Source organism: Mycetomoellerius zeteki, unplaced genomic scaffold, assembly GCF_001594055.1.
Source record: "Mycetomoellerius zeteki isolate Tzet28-1 unplaced genomic scaffold, Tzet1.0 scaffold120, whole genome shotgun sequence".
In the NCBI taxonomy this organism is placed as follows: Eukaryota; Metazoa; Arthropoda; class Insecta; order Hymenoptera; family Formicidae; genus Mycetomoellerius; species Mycetomoellerius zeteki.
The window spans coordinates 358,400-380,300 of NW_017256127.1; the positions used below are offsets into that span (position 1 = coordinate 358,400).

General features: G+C 33.7%; 1 protein-coding gene across 1 annotated transcript in view; it reads left to right on the forward strand.

Moving 5' to 3' along the window:
* Hr4 (nuclear hormone receptor 4) overlaps positions 1-21,746 on the forward strand; it is a 75,497-nt gene extending 53,751 nt beyond the window's left edge. The window contains 8 exon segments of the mRNA XM_018461281.1: positions 5,970-6,180; positions 6,376-6,717; positions 13,798-13,932; positions 15,304-15,567; positions 16,995-17,187; positions 17,328-17,336; positions 20,563-20,690; positions 21,569-21,746. Of these exon segments, the coding sequence (XP_018316783.1) occupies positions 5,970-6,180; positions 6,376-6,717; positions 13,798-13,932; positions 15,304-15,567; positions 16,995-17,187; positions 17,328-17,336; positions 20,563-20,690; positions 21,569-21,649 (1,363 nt within the window). The 3' untranslated portion in view covers positions 21,650-21,746.
* The last annotated feature ends 155 nt before the right edge of the window (positions 21,747-21,901 follow it).

The following is a 21,901-nucleotide window of genomic DNA, read 5'->3' on the forward strand; positions in this document are numbered from 1 at the left end:
AAATAATGTTAGGAAATAAAACGCGAAAATCCGTAACTTAAGATATATACTTATACGTATATAAGCGTAAATTTTCTGATGCGTTACAGTCTAAGAACGATATTGACCGAAATTCGGTTAATTAGAATTAATTATATCGAATCTACCTGCGTAATATAGTCGAAATCATACGGTTGGAATCAAACGTACGTAACCTGCTACGTAACCTTCGACCTTTGCCAATATTCGAGGAAGCATTCGAGGAAGCATTCAAGGAAGCGCGCCTAATTACGTTTCGCTGACAAGAAATGTTGAGTTTTGAGTAAACTACTCCCAGAAAGCACGCTATCAATCTGTTTACACGGAAAAGTTCGTACGTAAGAGAGATGAAGATTTGTTTTCCTAATATCTACCGTTACTATTTATCTTCTTGAAGTTTAAATAATTTAACCCATTTCGAACCTTAAATGACTCAAAGAAAATATGAGCCAGAAAGCACCTTTTTTCGTCGACAAAAAAAGAAGTGTATAAGCGTACTAAATAATATTTTGTAATATGAATTATAAATATTGTATAAATTTATTATCCGATTTACAAAAATTTTTAATACTTTAAAATTAAATGAAAGTAACCACAAAAAAAAAACAAAATGTTATATGGACAAACGAATTTAGATTTAATTTATCAAATGTAATTTCAAATAAATTTCAACAAATTAAAAAGAATATTTGAAGTGTGCTTCAATTGTGTTTCGTTAACAGAAAAGAAATTTTATGGATTTTTTCACATAATTAAAAAAGTTGTATATTCTATCATACGCGCGTGATATTTTTTTTCTTATATACGCTTCAGCTTTAATTATTAAGATGATTCTTTAGTAAATCGAGTTACCATAGAAACGTCTAATTTTTTTATATCAGTACTGGGATTTAGTTGCACATTTCAGCCGATTTTCAGCTTGATTCCTGCCCTTTTATACTTCATCAACCCACGCGGGAATGTGCAACTAAATCCCAGCTCTGTTTTATATATATAATATATATATGAAGTTGAAGTACCAAAATTGACGTGTGCAAAATTCTACGGTAGGTTAACGATGAAATAAGAGAGAAAAAAAAATGTTGAAAATGTAATCTTACACGTCTTAGAACATACATACTGGAAGGACCATACCTTATCTGACCAATGTAATAAAAGTATCTCCAACATATCTATCTGTCCTTGTCTGAAAGCTTGTTTGCTGTGCGCTTGCACGTGATTTATATGCGAGCTTTGAATGTACATATATATGTTTTTTAAGGCGAGAGTATAGTAGGGTTGGTAAAAAAACATGTTTTGAACGTATTTTAAACAGTTTAAAATATGCTTAATTGATGTTTTTAATATGTTTTAAATGTTTTTTTATAGTACTGTTTAAAGCATTAAAAATATATTTAAGAAGAAACACAATATATTTTATTCTTAAAAAAAAAGCATTAGTCTTTTTACCAACCCTGGAGTACAACACTCCTAACACTACATAATAATAATCGATGTATGCGCATTACGGTGAAGCATTCAGACAAGGATAGATGTTGGAACCATCGATAATCACAGTGATGCATATTTGGCCCCGGACATTTCAGAAGAGAATCAGTTTATTTTTATATATTTTATATATAAAGTTATATGTGGTGTAAAAAGACATTAAAAATATATAAAAATATAAATAAAATTAAACTTTTGTTGAATATCCTATCTTTATACACACATTTTATATATTGGTTAAAGGTACAACATGTATGTTGTACCTTTGACCAAAATTCAATTTTTTTTTTATTATAAAAAAAGATGTACAAAACATAACAATTTAAATTTATAAAAAATATGTTACTGTCAACACTTCAAAGAATATTTTAGAATTTTTTTGAATTTTTAGACATTAAAATATAACTTGCACAAGAAAAAATGTCAAAATTGGTCAAAGGTACACCACCTTCTCCTATTTACGTATAAATATGCATAAACTTGCATATAAATTTACCTCGAAAAGTAAACATAATCCCATCTTGTTTTCATTCAATGAAGATGCAGCTCTTGATTTACTATCGGAGTTCTGTACTATTTCATTAAGATATACACGTAGTTTTAATATTTTATTCAAATTATGCAGATATTTGTAATTTTGGGTGGATCCTGGTGAGGCACCCCAAATTTTCGGCACTTTACTAAAGAACCACCTTAACGTGCGTGTATTGGAATATATTTCAAGCTTTATATATTCCATCCATCGTATATATTTGCTTCCAAATTTATCAATCACAATTAGCATCTAAATTTGTGAGTTACTGAAATAAAATAGTCTATGAAGGTATGTTAATTTTTGCGTGAACATTCATAATTTATAACTTAGACGAGATTAAAAATTGATTGGTGATCCCGTAATTTTCTTGTCCTGTCCTCATAGCGGAACAATATCTACGCGAGACGAGGGAATACTTGTTGCGTCTACTCTCTATTGCATGTACTCGGATGACTTCTTGAACAACACTTTTGATTAGTCCGTGAAATTACCACGGAGTATCGTTACTTCTTCGCTCATCCTTGTCCAACTTTGTTGTCTCGAACGAGCAAGTGGATTAGACGAGAAAAGTCTGCGACAAGTTTTTCCCTCGTACCCACGGCACTCGTAATTCTCACTCGTAATCTGAGCAGATGAATCCTTGATTCAACCTCACTATTTTCGCTGTCTAGAGGAGTTTCTTAAAATAAACGATCCGACCCGTAATAATATTGTAGCTATTCCTATCTTGCATAAAAAAAAACCGAAAAAAACACAGAAACAGAATTTATATTTAAAAAAAAAAGTTTTTTTTTTAAATTGATCATTTAAAGACTGAAAAACAAGAATATTTGGGCAAGATAGTCGAAAAAGTTGTAGCACAAAAGATATTTGCAATAAGTAAAAAGGAATCGGGAAAAACTTTCAAAATTGGTTTTGTTATTCTACTATATGTACTGAGGATTAAAATTTTTAGGGTTAAATAATGTCGTTTATGATGTGATTCTTACTTTCATAATCTGTTAATTCGCTGGCATCTTATATTGTTGCTGGCATCTATTTTTAAATGGAACACCCTACTTTTGATTCCAGAATCTAATAGCTGGTGTCGAGAGCTTCTCTAAACACTACAATAAAGTTATTTTTCTTTACATTCTAATGTAACTTTTCGAGTTATAAGGCTTGAAAATTACAGTACTTACCGCTGGCATTAGCATTACGCGAGGTGTCCGACCGACGGCTAAAACCTCTTGAATGTTGTTCAGGATCATGTTTTGGATAATTTGTCAAGATCAAGGCCATTGGAGATTATTCTTCTTATTTTCATTTTTGCATTAAAAATTCATTTCTACGTAAAAATAAAAATAAGAGGTACAACCTCTAATGGCCTTGATCTTGACAAATGTTATCCAGGATATGATCCTGAACAACATTCAAGACATTTTAACCGTCAATCGGACACCTTGCGTAATGCTAATGTGCCAGCTATAACTTTCAAGCCTTATAACTCGGAAAGTACTCAATAAAAAATATTTTATTATAATGTTTTGAAAAGCTCTCGAGATAAGCTACAAGAAAATGTAATGAAAAATAGGGAGTTCCTGAATTTTAAAATGAGGTATTTCAATTAATAAAATGTCCAAAGTACATTTTATCAAATAGCAGAATAAAATGTATTAAGGATTTCGTGGTTTATCTCGCGGTTTTTCTATATTTTTATTAAACATTCATCTTTATGTCGATTTGTGGACAACGGTTTTAAAGTGCACTGACTGCACACTGGTTCTGCTCATGAAAAACACTATTATATGCAGATTTTTGCGGTAAATATTCTGAAGAGAAGTTAGAATTCTATCTTTTAGTAGAGAAATATACACATTTAGTAATTTTTGAGCTTTATTTAAGATTTATATAAGAGCACAGGAATTCATCAAATCGCGAGCGGAGCCCGTTCGTTGTGATACTCCCTAATAACACACTTTATCCTGGGGATGTCCTTAGGATGTTTAAAGGACATACGGATATCCTCTGGACGTCCTCAGGACATTCCCTGAAGGTCTGTGCTGTTAGGGACTCTAAATGCATCGTCGGCGTAACACAATTTTTCCCGCGAGTACAGCCGCCTCGCGGTGTATACATACTAAATTTCATGCAAAGTCACGAAAATATTAACTCTTGGCGCTCGCTCCCGCGTCGCGCTCGAGACATACGACACGATGGCTCTTTCGGCTTGTTGAGACCGCGATCCCCAGAAGGTTCATACCCGTGATTCGAATCTATCCTCGAATCTAGCCTCATGCAATCATGTTTAGGACTCTCGGGAGTCTCTTGACGCCGGCCACACCGTATCCTATACACCAAACTGCGCCACTTATGGCGGACTTTACGCTAACACGAAATTGGCGTGTCGACGACAGAACGCGAAGATAACTCCATGCCACGTTTCATGCGACTTTACACAAGTATTAAGTATTACAACGCAAAAGGGCAACCTCACCGACAGTCTCCTTGTCACGTAATTCCGTATTCCGAAATCTCTCACCTTCGCTTTATAGGGATATCTACGCAGGTAGGCGGTTCAAAACGGAAGAGGACAAGTAGGATCCCGATTGATGCGCGATCAATTCGCTAACCAACAGGGGTGTTCAGCCGCGTCGCGCATTGTCGCGACCAATTAGCGGGCTCGCGGTCCTTTTGCGTGCAAGGTCGTGTGCGGCGGAATCCTGTGGGGTGCCTCGCGGATGAGCCTTCTCTGATAATCGCCCCCGGTCGCCCATTGTCTCGAAATCAATTTCGGGCTCTGGGATTCCTTCGCCGATCCCCGCAGCTCGCCTTCCGCCGATTATCGCCTCTCCGCGCTCGGGATCCTCTGTTGCTCGTCATTTGCCTCTCGTACTCCCCTAAGCCTCGGACACCACCAAGCTCCTTGGCGGCAGTGGTCGTCGCTTTCGTCAATTTGCTGGAAGTACTCGCCTCTGTACTCTCTGTCTCCATTTCCGGCCCGCGACCGCTTCTGGAAACCTGATTCCTGAACTCTCTCAGCTCCTTGTCCGCGGTTGTCTCCTCTTTCACCACTCGCTCGGCGAGGCTCCCGTAAATTTTACATAAAATAAGATAAAACGCTGGGGATTAGTAAAATATATTGTAACCTTAATTGACGGCCTCCCAGAGATTTCGCTCGCTCGCAATTCCCGGCTTAGGTCAGGCGCGAACTCGCGCTTTGTGACAGCGAAAGGTCGCTATGACGCTGCAGCGAAACTGCAACGTATTACAATATATTATATATACAATATATATATATATATAAGACGTTTTGCGTCAAGCAAGTCACCTCTCCTTCCAAAATTTGACGCAACGGAAAAAACCGTTTAAGGTCTCAAAATATTTGTGTACTTTCGAATGAAACGTGGCCTTTTGAAAAATTCAATATGGTGTCTGAAATCCGGCTCAAATATGGTGTCTGAAATTCGCAAAAGTCACGAATGTTCTTACAACATCGTCGATTTAAATACGAAAACTTGACGAATCGGCGTGAAAATGATTACTATAAATGATTACGAACGTAGAGATAGAATTATAAAGTTCAACATGGCGGATTTGGAATCAGTACATAAAACTTAAAATGTCTTAGTCCATAATTGTTGTTTATGTCTAATACTTTACAGCGACCATTGACTCAATGGCACCAGAGTATCGCATTAGTTCTAATGGCTATGTAAACGTAGCCAGTGACTACAATATAGTACATATGTATGTACATATATAGTATATATTAATTCACTTTAAATTAATTAAGCATTAAAAAGATCCCAGCTTAGACCGTTATGGTCAGGATTTTCCATTTTCTATTTGATGAGTTTCAAATTTCACGGTCCAATAAAATTCTTATTGTGTAAATTGATGAGTTAGTCAATTACAAGTTACAAGAATTCGATTGATTTGCATACAGATGTAAAGGCTTCTTCAAGAGGACCGTGCAAAATAGACGGGTGTACACGTGCGTGGCAGAGGGAGGCTGCGAAATAACGAAGGCGCAAAGAAACAGGTGTCAGTACTGCCGTTTCAAGAAATGCATCGAACAGGGTATGGTCCTGCAGGCGGTTCGGGAAGACCGGATGCCTGGAGGAAGGAATTCGGGTGCAGTGTACAACCTTTATAAGGTACGCACCGACTAATGTTTCAGCAACAAAATCGTTTTTATAATGCTATGATTTATACTATCGTATAATAAATAAAATGATAGGCTGATGTTGTTTGATCTATATTCGCGCAAGTCCGATTGAAGAACGTCCAAATTAATCAACGATCGAATCAGCTGCAATTATTGAAAAAGATCGTCTGTTGATCGGCCGCAGGTGAAGTACAAGAAACACAAGAAAAGCAACAAGACGGGCGGCGTTGGCGGTATGGGTGGTAGTAGCGTCGGTGGTGTAAACGGCTCGGGTACTCTCGGGGGTGCCAAGAGTACAATGGGCACGACGATGCTAGACAAGCACATGGCCGCGGCTGCTGCCCATCACAGCCAACAACAGCAGCAGCACGCCCAACTAGCTGGTAGTTTCCTTCATCATCACAAAATCTCATCAGGCGATCCACTCAACTCGCCACCCACTCCTAGCCACCCGAGCCATCCTGCGCATTCGGGTCATCTCGTCAACGGGACTATCCTGAAGACGGCGCTCACCAATCCCTCCGAAGTGAGTGCATTTGCTTTGTTCTTCTTAAAGTAAATGAATTTTAAGGTATTTCTCCGAGAAATTGAGTTTCTACAGATTTTTTTGAAATTTGGATATTCTGTTTAAAATAATTTTATCTATATATGATTAAAATTTCAAAAACCTTAGCGGTACCGAAATGGAGATATTTACTTTCAAAGTTTCAGCTGTTAACACGTAAACTCCTATACCAGTCTTACCGAAGCAATATTTTAATACTTTGCGGCGAAAATCTTCTACAGATTAAAAAAAAGTAAATATGTAATGTAGAAATATTATAGAAACCTTATTTTAAAAAATGGGGAGGCTTAGCGGTGCCATTTCTGAATTAGAGTAGTTTAAATTTATAATTTGATGGAATTCTCCTTCTTGCACGCGGCGAGACAGGGACATACTGTTGTCACATTTCAACTGTCTTCAGTGCGATGTTCATGCACACTGATGCGACATTTATGCGTGTGTGTGTACGTTCACTTTAAAAGTTTCTCTCTTCAGAGAGCACGCGCGGAGAGACATATTCGTAAGTTATACGCGATTAATTTTCTAGCGTAATTGTAGCCGCAGAAATACCTTAAATTCCTTTGAAATGATACTGGATTTTTAATTCACGATCATTTTCGATCATCGATAATCATCGTTTGAGGCAAAAAAAAAAGAATTAAGTCACACGAATATAATATTAAATGTACATTCGGTTTTTCTTTTATGAAAATTTTTGGAAATCTTTTTCTACTTAACTTTTTAATACAGTATATTCTGAGACAATATAAAATTCAAAATTTAAAAAAATAAGGTTTTTTCATTTGGTTTTAAATGTATAATACAATAAGACTTCCCCTTATTTAATCGCGTTTTTATATCAAAGTAATCTTCTGTGAAAAATCGCTCATTTCTAATCGCTTGTATGCACGGAAATATTGCTTGGAGATTCCAATTAAGAATCAATTGACTTGAGATTGAACGAAACTTGATAGAATCTGTCATCACAATTAAAGTCGTGAATTATAAGGTATGTACCGTTATAGTTCCGGTATGTACCGTTATAATTCCTCGCAGATTTGAAATGTTATATTCTCTATAGTATATCTGAATAAAAATTCGTTGTCCAATTCATTTACTTCAAACGATTTATCACTAACGATCACCGAGGTTGAATTATGCCAATTCACCTCCTACGCGAGAAATTTTGTCAAAGTATAGATTGCGCAATTCATCTGTTTCCGCATATTTCACGAAACGGAGTTGTCAGAGAACTAGTTTCATTACGATAAAATGCACTGCGTGCGCCTGTTACAGCTTTTACTCATTTTACCCTTAATTATTCGAGCGTTACGCAAGGCAAACGTCATCAGCGACGTAATATAGATTAATCTCGGCTGCGAGATTTATCTATATTATCCGTCGCTTGTATATTACCCGCTGTGATATGCGTGAGATATCCGCGGAAACTTTCTAAAAGTCGGTCCGATCGAATTGCATGATTATACGACATGAAAGTTCTCTGTTAATCCGTACGATGAGATACAGAGATTTTACGTTGCCTATTCTTGCTCATACGATCAACGAGATCGCATACAGATCAACGTTTGCGTATGTCTTCGATCGAAAAATTTCGCTTGTTTGCAATTCACGTGATTTATGCAATATAGTCCTGGTTAGAAATCGAGTATGGGTCAACAAAAGTTGACTCCTCGACCGCCGACAGAAGAATCCGGTGCTCTGGGATGAGAATGTCCTGCAGGCATCTTTGCTTTCACTTTCGAAGCAGCTGCAGCAGCGATGCAAGATCGCGAAATCTTCGCAGATGATGATCATTTGTTCAAACGATCCAATAACGTGTTACATCTTCTGTACATTCATTTATATTTTTTTATTTATTTTTTATTAATAGTAAAAATGTTTTATTAGACATCATTATTTTTTTATAACATTCTAAATATTCAACATTAAATATTATCTACGCGTTATATCAATATCTTTCATTTTGCAGTGATGCAAAAACTCCATCCTGGGGAACCATATTAAATGACCCAATTTCCTTTAATCGTTAGAATGTTAAAGAGAATACTTCTCTAATTTATCCGACAATCTTCTGTTCGGAAATCGCGCGGCGTATTCACGGTGAGCAGCGTTTCCGTCACAAAATCCATATAAATATACCATCAGCATATTCATTATTAGAATATGTACGAGGCATGATTATAAGTTTATTCTACAAAAGCATTCAACGAACTAATAGCTACGAACTACGAGCTACAACTACGAGCTTTGCGAACAAAACTCTATCAATGATCTTCGAGCTTCAAAACAAAAACAAGAGATATTTCAATTATTCATTCCTATAGTTCTATATAACTTCAGAAGTAAATATCTCTTGAACGAAGCGTTTGCGAGCATACTCCCAGAGGAAAATTTTTGTTTGTTTTGAGGTCCTGAATTCATATTTTAAATTTGACGGTTTAACCCGGAAACACCCTATATTTAATGCTTTACAAAAGATGTTCAAAAATTCCTCCGTCGACTTCGACACACTTTCTAGCACGAATTAATAAATTGTTTCGGACTTGATGACAATTATTTCGCGGATGATATAGATAGTGTTAAGTGTCAGTTGCCATAATTGAAAAATCCTCATTTAAAACGTTATAATAGTACAAAAAAATTATGAAAAAATTACATAAAAAAGGATAAGGAGTTTATTATGGAGTTTATTATGTGCAGTTTATTATGCTGTAAAAAAACTTAAAAATAATCTTCATAATTTCTGAATTATGAGCCTTTAAGTGAAAAGTAGTGCGATTTCGGCAATCCTGTATACTATAGATTTTTAATACTGACAGTGTATATTGGAATACGATCATAATGTTGCGTATATCTTTTCAAAATATATATATAATTGCATTATAATCTCTAAAAAGGATATAAATTCAATTTATTTTAGTTATTACTTTGTATTAAAAATGTAAAATAGTTTGTTGAGTAATAGTGCAGGCATTACACGAGGCAAATAGCAAATTCGGCATGCGTCGATCGGTTTCCTCCGCACCGATCTTGGAATGAATGAACTCACCGTCGCAATTTCACTTTCTTACGACTCAGCTTGCGCAAGCCTCAAGGTTTCCCACATTACGAAAGCCAATAGATAAAACGAGCGAATAGCATGTTCGCGAGAATCCGCCAATCGTTGCATTTGTGTTCATCTATACACTTCTTGCATAATACGAGATTCTTATATAACTTACAAAATTATGATGTCTCCATAAAGCAGTGTTTTTCGATACTATGTATGTAGTTTTTTACAAACGACGTAAACAGATCTTTATGATTATTAATCGATGAAATATATTATTATACTGAAAAATTATTTACTGAAACCATTTGAAAGCCATGTATTACTTATATATATAAAAGTAATACATGGCTTTCAAATGGTTTCAGTAATATATATATATATTACTGAAGAGGAAATGCAGTAGTTGTGAGACACCCTGTATATATATTTACACAGGGTATCCCATTTTAATTTCCCCAAATATCTCAAAAAATATAGAAGATATAGAAAAATGTTTCAGACAAAAGTTGCATGATTTAGAGGGAGACGCATTTTGGTCATGTTTTTTTTCTAGGTGAAGGCGCCAAAAAGATATGAAGGTCACCTCCACTTTTTTTTTAATGGAATTGTATAATTTTTTTTACGCAATATGATTCCTTTAATTATTCTGCATATGTAAAAGTATTAAAGTAGTGATATAAAAAAACCAATAGTGAGATATTTTATACTTTATTTTGGCTTATATTGATATAAAATATTAAATAATTCATAAACGTTTTTTGATATCACTACTTTAATACTTTTATATGCAGAATAATTAAAGGAATCATATTGTGTAAAAAAAATTATATAATTTCAATTAAGACATAACACATTCGATTCAATTTTATTATGTCAATTTTATTATGCGTTAATACTTTGCGTTAATGTTACTATGCGTTAATTTTATTCTATCGAACGTCAATTTTATTATGCGTTAATTTTATCGTATGGGATTTTTCATTGTACCGGGTCATAATTTTTATTCAAGGCTGATGAGGACTAAGTGAAATCGAAATGTTCCGTGATAGTTTGAACAAAATAAATACTATCACATTGTACACCTAATATAGTTCGTTTTAATTTATTACCTGGGTAGTTTCTATATTTAATTATACAATTCCATTTAAAAAAGTGAAGTTGATCTTCATATCTTTTTGGCGCCTCCATCTAGAAGAAAGATAACATGATCAAAATGTGACCCCCTCTAAACCATGCAACTTTTGTCTGAAACATTTTTCTATATCTTCAATATTTTTCGAGATATTTGCCTGAGGAAATTAAAATGGGACACAGAGGCGTATTTAAGGTATGGCAAGCATGGCACGTGTCCTGGGCGCCACTTGAAGGAGAGCATCAAATCGTCCAAAGTAGTTCTTATTAATTCAGTACGATCCAATGTATTTCTTCGAACATTCAATGAAACATTGATGTATATACATCAATGAATCAAAATATCAATCTGACAACCGAATTTTATATCTAAATTTTTGTGAAACATACCGTCTCTTCTTTGTTAAAATAATAAATTGTCAAATATTTTATTTATAAAATTTTTTTTTATTCACTATAAAGGATAATTATAATTACACTTTACATAATTTGAAATATTTTTAATTGAAATGCTTATTTCAAAATGTTAATGTCGCAGAATTATAAATAATAAACGTGAAATCTTCATGACAATTTAGCTGATAAGAACCAAGTTTTTTGCAATGTGAAAGACAGATCAAAGCTCAATAATTATTTAAGTCAATTATTTTGTTTTAAACAAATCTTTTTCTATGCAAATCTTTGTGTGCAAATTTTCTCATAAAAATACATTTCCTTTTCATCTTTTCATACTTCTTTTTTTTCTTAGATAAACTTACGATAAACTTTTGTGTGAAAAAAATAACTTTGAACAGATCATAAATTAATTTGCAACAGTAAAAGCAAGGAAGGTGCATTTATAATTTTTAGTCATAATGTAAATAGCCATAACGCTGTGGAACACTGATTTTGTCTTTAGCTTGCGAAGTATCATTTCCGAAGTATTTTTTGATACTGAAAACGATGCTGTCCTCAGAATTTGCCTATCACGTCATATTTCTGAGAAAATTGGGATAACATAGGCGAAAATTGCCAAATATTGATATACCCTATATATATATCAATTATAAATTATGTGCAGATATAATTTCATAACTAAATTTACTTTCAATAAAATTAACTTTTTTTATATTGTAATTTTGGTATACTAAAAATGTCATCTTTGATTTTCTCAAGTGGGACGATCAGCGTAAGTAATGGAAAAATATGCGTGTTACGTCGGATCAGATGAGCAAACGAGGGAACTGCCGCGATCGTTCAAATGGCCCGGTAGAGGCCATTGCCAAAAGTGAAACCGATGCCGGTAAAACCGAATAAATATTGACCATGGTGGTACTCCATTAAAGAGGTCACTTTCGAGCCGCGGCCGAGTCATCGTACGTGAGATGCACAATGAAACCACATTTTCAAAGTGAATTTCATATAAGATAAGAAAAAAAATCGCAAACAACAGAATCGCTTTCTTTAAGAAAAAGAATATTCATTGCGCTTTTAGTCGCTAAAAATAACATGAAAAAAAATTATTTGAGCATTTATTTAATTTCAGTTGAGCTGTTGTGAAGATTAACTCTTATCTTTATTTTATCAGAAGATATTCTGCATATAAAATTTCTATAAAACTAATTTTTACTTAAATTCATAATTATGAATATTCTATATAAATATTATATTTAGAGAGCTTTTAAAGAGAATTACTCTATTATATAATAATATTCATTAAATTTTATTAAATATCTTAGATATTTTAATATTTAGAAAAAAGGATAAGCTTTTTGTTATGATCACTGATTATAAAAATGGAGATTATGAGACATTATACATATATGAAACCTTTTTAATATAATTTCTATTAAATACAGATGTATATACTTATATCTCTCACATGCGTGTCATTCCGTTACAATTTCACTAATAATTATTATAAAAAGAAATCATCAAGAATCTCTCGAAATTTGTTATTTATACATAATATATTTCTAAACACATCATGCTGCACGTAATTCAACTACATCAATGACCTTTACTAATTTGTACTGAAATAATATCGAATATTTTTTTATCATAATAAAGTATCACGTCAATCGTTGTTCGTCATCATCACTGCGTGGAAACGTCATAGCGAGCGACGCAGGTAGGGACAATAGAAAATCAGCAGCAGCCGGTGCCAAGGACGGGCAGTTCTCCGGCGGTTTCGTAACTCGTGAAAGTCTGCACGGGGGACAGTGACCTCACCCTTCCTCTCTCTCTCGCGCGTCCTCTCCTCCTATATATCTTCTCCCTTGTCTCCCCCACGAAACTCTGGTCCCTTCCTCATGTCGAGCGCCTTCAACTGCAAACGCGTCCCACGGTTCTCCACGAGATAGTCGCTTATGCATGAACCTTATCCGACAAAGCGACCAGCTTTCCCTGAAGTCAGACAGAAACCAACTTGGTAGGTTCTTTCGCTTTCTTTTTCTCTTTCTCTTTCTATCTCGCTCACATATACTCCGTGCCCGACCTCGACGAGGAAATGTTTCGAGGTCCGAAAGGTCAGTGAAAGGTTTAGTTTATCGATTGGATGCGCGGCCGCCGAACTCGAATTTCGCGCACCAGAGGAAGTGCTGGCGGAATTAACGTGCGGATCTTCTCAGAATAACTTTTCCGCTTTATGAAAAAATTTCAAGGTCACGTAAACAAGATCGAAAGCTCGACGTGTGAGATACTGTTTAATTGACAAAAATTGATTCAGATAGCAATGTATATGCGTCTGAGAAAATTACTGATTTTAATCAACATTCTAGAGATGCATAACTAAAATATTTAACAAATGCAAATAGTGTATTATCTTGATAAAAAAAATGCTATATAGATAGATTTTATGTTAACTTTGTATGTTTAAGGTGGTGCATTTACGACAAAGGCTAGACAATGCAGTTAGCAGTTCGAGGGATCGAGTATTTCCTCTGGACGCAACCTTAACCATGATTCAAACCCTTATAGACTGCGATGAGTTCCAAGATATCGCCACATTGAGGGTATGTGAGAATATATCCTTTTATAATAAAACATATAATGTAAATTGTATAATTTCTATTAAGACATTAGTATAATTAATCAATTAGTATAATTAATCATTTAATTTTTTCCCACAAAAAATATTTTTTTCTAATGTGCAGTAATATAAGTTTAATTTTAAAAATTACTTACAATTAGTCTAATCAACGTTTATTTCAACGTAAGCAACAGCAATTCAGTGAATAATCTGTTTCTCTAAACCAATGCTGGGATTTATTTGTACATTTCGGCCGATTTTCAACTTGGTTTCTGCCCCTTACTTCACCAACCCGCGCGCAACCTAAATGTCGATCGGCGGATTGGTGAAGTAAGGAGCAGAAATCAAGTTAAAAATCGGCTGAAATGTGCAAGTAAATCCCAGCACTGCTCTAAACTGATCCGTTTGAATTAAATATTAGGTCTGTTTTTTATTCCTACTCTAGACTGCACTAGAATTCTCTTTCTCGCTTTCGCGAAATATATACCTATCTCACTTTAAGTTCCAAAAACGTACACTAGTTCAGTCAAAAAACAGACCCATTATTTATAAATGACACAAATCCTATTTTCGATGAGAGCAGATCTAGTGCTTAAATATTTTCGTGTGAATTTATGTACACACGGCATTACAAATAGATGATTTAAAGTCATAGTATAAGTAGGACTTACAAATAATTTATGTGTCATTGACACGTTACTAGATATTACATCAATATCTCATTCACGTATGCTACACATACACATAAATTTTTGTATAACATTAATGATTTAATTAGACGTCTAAGTCCAATTCTAAGAACTCCACGTTGTTTCTTTGTGCAAATTACTAGTTTGTGGATTACTATTTCGTAAGTACAGATTGCACAGCTTTTATACGAAACAAATATTGTCACGATGTGACAGCTCTAAAACGCCATAAAAAATAGTAAAGATCTCAATTTAAAAAATCTTTTTCGTTTTCAGTATAAACTCCACCTCACAGACGTGTATTAATATATGTATTATACTTTAATCCTGGAAAAGGATTTTCGAATCTGTAAAAGAGGAAAAAAGTAATTGTTATACTAAAATTATATGGTTTAGTCAGTAATACAAGCGGCTTTATGCCTTTTCATGCCTCCTTCTCGTTCCTTCTCCAATACTCGTGCAACTTTGTGTGTTAAGGTATTTGTGACGCCATGTGTACATATTCAATTTTGCAAACCGTGAACCGAAATCTTTTTCCGTGAATCGAAAATAGGATTTCTTTTACTTAATTAGGTTTATTCTTATCGCTCCAATTTCAAATTAATAAATCCTCAAACAAATAACTGCGCTCCAAAATTTGTACATGGCCACCGTTCGCATTACAGAACTTGGACGAGCTGCTGGACCATAATTCAGATTTAAGTGACAAGCTGTGTCAGATAGGAGACAGCATAGTGTACAAGTTGGTGCAGTGGACCAAAAGGTTACCGTTTTACCTTGAGCTGCCGGTCGAAGTTCACACGAGGTTGCTCACCCACAAGTGGCATGAACTTCTTGTGCTGACCACATCTGCCTACCAAGCAATGCACGGTCATCATAGGTTGACAAATGTCGCTACTGACGGGACGGGTGCAGACTTTATGCAAGAAGTAATTACATTTTACAATAATTTATGAGCGTATTCATTTTATAAATATATGTACACTGTAAACAATTTTTCCTTACAATACTTTCCTGGAGTGCGAGCGTGGCATGGCAGACAGCGCACTGGTCTATCATGCCAGAGGTCCCGGGTTTGATCCTAGTAGGAATCAAAATATTTATGCTCGTGTCTCCTCTCGGAAAAGGCCGGCAACCTCCCGAGAGTATCCTTGCCCACAGAAACACTTCTCAAAAAAATCTGCCATTCGGAATCGGCATTAAAACTACTGTAGGTCCCATATGCTCGTGGCAATTGAATAATCAGTCTGCGCATCACAAGTTTATGAGAGAGGTGTAACACAGGCCAGAAGCCTAATGTAAAAAGAAGAAAAAGAAGAAGAAAAAGAAGAAGAAGAAGAAGAATACTTTCTTTACAATAGCACAATCAGCACATACTTTCTAGAAGTTACAACAATATTGTTTTTCATGTATTAATTTTTAAAAGAAATTTTTAAAAACCCAAATTCTATAAAATAATCTTTCATTCTTATTACATTTATACGAATTTTTTTAGATGCAATTTGTACAAAACGCAATTTTGACGATGAAGTACTAATTAGTATCGTCAATTACTTAAATAATGTAATTGTTTATATTATCATTAATAGCATTATTAATTTTTATTAATATTAGATTTACGTATGCTCCCTTATTTTAAAAGTGGCATAACTCAAAAAATATGATTTTCGAGTTATTATCATGAATAAGTTGGATTATACATTACTTTATTAATCATAAATAAAATTAACTTTACTTCATAAAATCATCAGAACTGAAAAAATCGTCATAATTGCAAAAAGTGATATAGCAAAATTCAAAATTGTCACTATTCAAAAAAAGTTGCAAAACAAAAATACTAAAAATGACATTTGATAATGTTAAGAATATATTATTTTTGTCGATATTATTTGATTAGTCAATAATTTCCTATCAAATCGAAAAATAGTTTTTCCCCTTATATATGAGAAACTTAATCTTTTTAATTATGTCATTTTTTAAATAAGGTCGCAATATGTATATTTCTGACGTCTTTATCTGAAGAATCCCTGATAAAAAAAATTGATTGAGAGAACGATAGAAAAATCCTATCGTTTTTAATACGGAGTCTGGTTTGTGAATTCACTAACTTGAATCAAATCTTATAGAAATCTTATACAAATCTTATAGAACCCGAAAATACGATAGGATTCATATCCAATCTGATGCTTGCAAGATCGACGATGGAAAACTGATATAAGCTTATAGAAACGATACAAATTGATAGAAATCTAATCGTTCTCTATTAACTTTTTTTACCAGGGATAATTTATAAATACGACAAATGTATTTACGGAGTCATTCTAATAAAAATTCTAATAAAAAATTTCACAACCAGGTAACGAACAACATGTATACGTTGCAAAGGTGCCTAACCAGCATGATGGGTCGGCCGATAACCATGGACCAATTGCGACAAGATGTAGGGCTCATGGTGGAAAAAATCACGTATGTCACGCTAATGTTCAGGCGAGTGAGGCTACGGATGGAGGAATATGTCTGTCTAAAAGTAATCACTATGCTCTCACAAGGTAAGCATTTTTACTAGATTTGCTGTTACGTGTCTGTTATTATCGCGTCAAGTTAACTTCTTTGGTATTACGTGTGATATTCGAGCGATATATATATATAATAATATAAGCTTATCTTCTTCCCAACGCTACAATTGGAGACACGAAATGTAAGTTTTCAAAATACTTTTTAAAAACAACTGTGCACGCATACATTTTCCCATGAGTAGATCCTAATGTAAACTTTTGTTTAAAAAAATTTCAATTAAATTTGATTTTATTTCTTGAATGGATTCTTATCAATTTACAGAATATTTGTAAACTGGTACAATTGGGTAGTACAACAGAGGAAGGGAATGATTGAATACATGAAAAAATGAATAGAACTACGAAAATGTAGAATAAAATTTTTTTATATGAAACTTTATTTTTTGAAGATAGATCGGATTAATCAAATAATTACCCCGTCGCATCTTTAAGTATTAAAAATTATACAGTTTATTAGTGAACCGTTCAGAGCGCGCGTGTTACATGTCTCGTGTCTACGGAATGACTCCTCGACTTTTCTGTTTCGCAACCGGTCGCGCGTGTCTTTCTAGCAATTTTCTTGTACCCTAAATATTATTCCGCATATATGTTTATTGTCCGTCGCTGTTGTGCTTAAATTTTAAATATTTCTGTTACATCCGCTAATAGCAATCTTCAAATGATGAATCGCAAATTACAAATTAATTAGAGTGCAGATTGAACATTACATTTTGGTTAAACTCTGCTTTAAATACGCGACTAATATAACGAAAGCTCGAGACAGTCATAAGAAATTTACAAGTTAAAAGGCCTTTGTTTTCGCGACCGACGGAATCGTGTAGCCATTTCTGAATATATATGTATGTGCGTCAAGTGTGTACATGTTAGTCCAGTAGAATAGACTAAAAATTCTTATTTTGGAAAAAAATTGTAAACCAGCATTTCTCTGCACGAAAATCTTCGGAAGGTCATAAAAAAAGGAATGCATATGTTTGAGACTCGAGATTTGTGTAGGAAATATGCGAAAAAAATTCGAATAGTTGTAAAAGCATGTTTTTTGCTTGTAAAACGAAAAATATTGATTGTATGGAAAAAAGATCCGTATGAAAAATGTAGGTATTCGAAATACCTACAAAATGAGACGTGAAACAAAGATCGATCTATTAGTTAAGTAAAAAAAAACATAAAAACCACCGAAAAGAGCCTTTTCTTCACTCGCTCTCTGTTTATCGAGATTTAAACGCAAAGCTTTGAAATTCTTGTCAAATGTAGCCTTCGTGATAAAAAATCTAGCTCTGAACGAGCCTGAAATGTTCATTAGTTTTTGTAAAAAGCCATTTGTTCACTAAAAACCTGTCTGCGGAAAACTTAATTTCTTCATCTTTGAGTAGTTGCACAACAATTTACAGAGGTGATTTTTCTTCTTCAAGAGTTGTACTATCACGTACATTTAGTAACAAAACGATTTTTTGCAGTTAAACTATTTAAAAACAACTTTAAAAAGTGGGTATCTTTTTTTCGTATAAAAAATGGAATAATTCCGTTAATATACATCATATCAAATAGCCGTATGAAGCATTTTGAGCCCTATATGTTACAGCATATTTTTCATATTTCATACATAAGAACATATTTTTACATATTTTACACATAAAAGCATATTTTTGCATATTTTGCTCATACGTGCACAATATTTACATATTTTATCTATTTTTATTGTATATTTCACATCGTTTTCTAATTTAAATTTATGATTAGTTTTTTTCTGATATATAATAGGATTTCTAAGATAAGTTTTTCTCAATCAGAAATATGCTACAACATATTTTATATTTTTGAAAAAGGAATTGATTAGATAAATGATTCCCACACGCCGCGATGTATTGATGCGCAGTGATGTCAGAGAAATCATAAGAAGCAAAAGACTTTGCGCTTTTACGTCTTCTATATTTTTGTGTCATACAATACATCAAAGACACTCTCTCTCTCTCTCTCTCTCTCTCTCTCTCTCTCTCTCTCTCTCTCTCTCTCTCTCTCTCTCTCTCTCGTCACTATAATAAATAATATGTATTTGTTTAATGCCTCTTAAAACTAATTACATTTTTTAAAAATGTAAACAAATTTTATCAAATTCATTTTACTTTATTATTATAAGTAAAAAAACTTAATTAATAATTTGAAAATTTGTGCGATAAAAAGTAATTTTTAAATGTATATATTCCTTTCGTTAGAGCATTTTTTCAATTTCACAGAGAGCACATTTTAGGCGCTTAAAAAGGGATTTTTACAGCATAATTTTAGGATATATGCCTTTCTTCAGAGCATTTTTTCAATTTCACAGAGCATATTTTAAGTACTTAAAAAGGGATTTTTACAGCATAATTTTGGTTGCCCTAATAATAAGTATAAGAAATGAATGAAAGATCTCACTACCGAATTTGGAAAAAACGTCAAAAATGCTAGTTTTATCGGTAATACAGACTGCTCCAGATTCCAACATCCCCTTAAGGGTTAAATTAGTAGAAAAATGTCAACTATCGAATGTTTTACACGGCTATTTAATATGATGCATATTAACGGAATTATTCCATTTTTTCTATACAATCAATATCTTTCGTTTTACAAGCGAAAAACATACTTTTTGCAATTCAATTTTTTGCATATTTTCTACACAAGTTTCGAGTCTCAATTATATGCATTTCTTTTCTGATGGCCTTCCGAAGATTTTTGTGCAGAGAAATGCTGGTTTACAACTTTCTTCCGGTAAAATTCTAATTTTACTGGACTAATGTAGCACACAAATAGTAATACATGATCATGACAGACTTGGCTATCTGAGTACATGTGCGTACATGCCCATTGTCTCGCACCGACAAATTCTGCGATAAATACTTGTGACGATTTAATCACCACATTTACAGTCAACATTTAAAGTCGATTTTTCATAAAATCGACTTTAAATTTATTTTTGATTTTATCAATATTTAGTTTATTGTTTATTATTTAATATACAATAATAAACACGAACAGAGATACTAGTCTGTAGTGAGATGCATTAAATCGAGACATGTTAAGTGCATCTGGTGAATGTTTAAAATTGATTTTTTTGAAAACAAAACGTCATACGAAAAAATTTTATTTTACGTTTTCAATTTATTTTTTTATGTAGAATCACCTTCTTCTCAGTTACACTACCAATTCATGAACATCTCATATTGATGAAATTCACTTATAGAAAGAAATGAGAAATTAAATCAGAATATATTCAACATTTCATCAGTTGCAATTTACAGTTATAATGATTTGATCCCCCGAATTTCTGAAATGTATCAAACACATATTTCAACTAATTTTGCTTATCTTTCTTAGCACGAGGAAGTACATTGGAATTAGAACAGATACAAGAACGGTACATGAGCTGTCTGCGAAGTTTTGTCGAGCACAGCGCTCCTCAGCAGCCGGGTCGATTTCATGATCTTCTTGTCAGGTTGCCCGAAGTAAGTTTAAAAAAATAAATCAATATACTAAATCGTGAAAAGAAATGAAATATATATATATATATATATACAGGGTGTCCCATTTTAAACAATACATTGAAATTTTTCGAAAACTATGGTAGATACAGAAATATGTTTCAAACAAAAGTTGTATGGTTTGAAGGGGGACATAAGAAAGTATCATTGATTTGATCTTGGATGGCCTCGTTCAGGTCAGGTCGATTTTTTTAAATGGAGCACCATATTTTTGATGTCAGAATTTAATAGCTCGTGTCAAGAGCTTTTCAAAACAATATAATAAAGTTATTTTTCATTAAGTACTTTTCGAGTTTTCAAGGTAAGCTACAAGAAAATGTAATGAAAAATAGGGAGTTCCTTTTAAAAAAATCGACGTGACCTTGGCGATGCCATCCAAAGTCAAATCAATAGTACCTTCTTATGTCCCCTTCCGAACCATACAACTTTTGTTTGAAACATTTTTCCGTATCAACTATAGTTTTCGATAAATCGTAATGCATTATTTAAAATGGGACATCGTGTGTGTGTGTGTGGGTGTGTGTGTGTGTGGGTGTGTGTGTGTGTGGGTGTGTGTGTGTGTGGGTGTGTGTGTGTGTGGGTGTGTGTGTGTGTGGGTGTGTGTGTGTGTGTATATATATATACACAGGGTGTCTGGTAAGTTTTGACAAAGTGCTTGTGTGTATATAAAGCGGACTAAACTGGTTGCGAGTCGAAAAGTCCTGTACAATTTTACAATTTTCACAATAGTTAAGATATTAATTACTAAAAATTGCCGAATATTGGTCTTCAATAATTTTTTACTCAAATACTATCAAATGGCTCTATTTAACTAGAGAATCTGTCTGCTTATTGAATTATAGGTACAATCGGCGGCGACTTTGCTACTCGAGAGTAAAATGTTCTACGTTCCTTTCCTATTGAACTCAGCAATTCAAAGATAGTAAATAAATAAAATGACGATGAACGAAGCGGAATACCTATATACATGCTATACATACGTTATAAATATATACACAGAAAAAGTAAAAGAAGCGAACAAACGGACAAACAACAAACGAATAGAAAAAAAGAAGAGTTCACTGAGAGAGAAAATTGCGTTGTACAAACGAAGGAAGGCGAAGAGGAGGAATCGTTCAAGCGAAAAAGAAACGAAAGGAACACAAGTGTACGATAGAAAATAATCACACATCAGG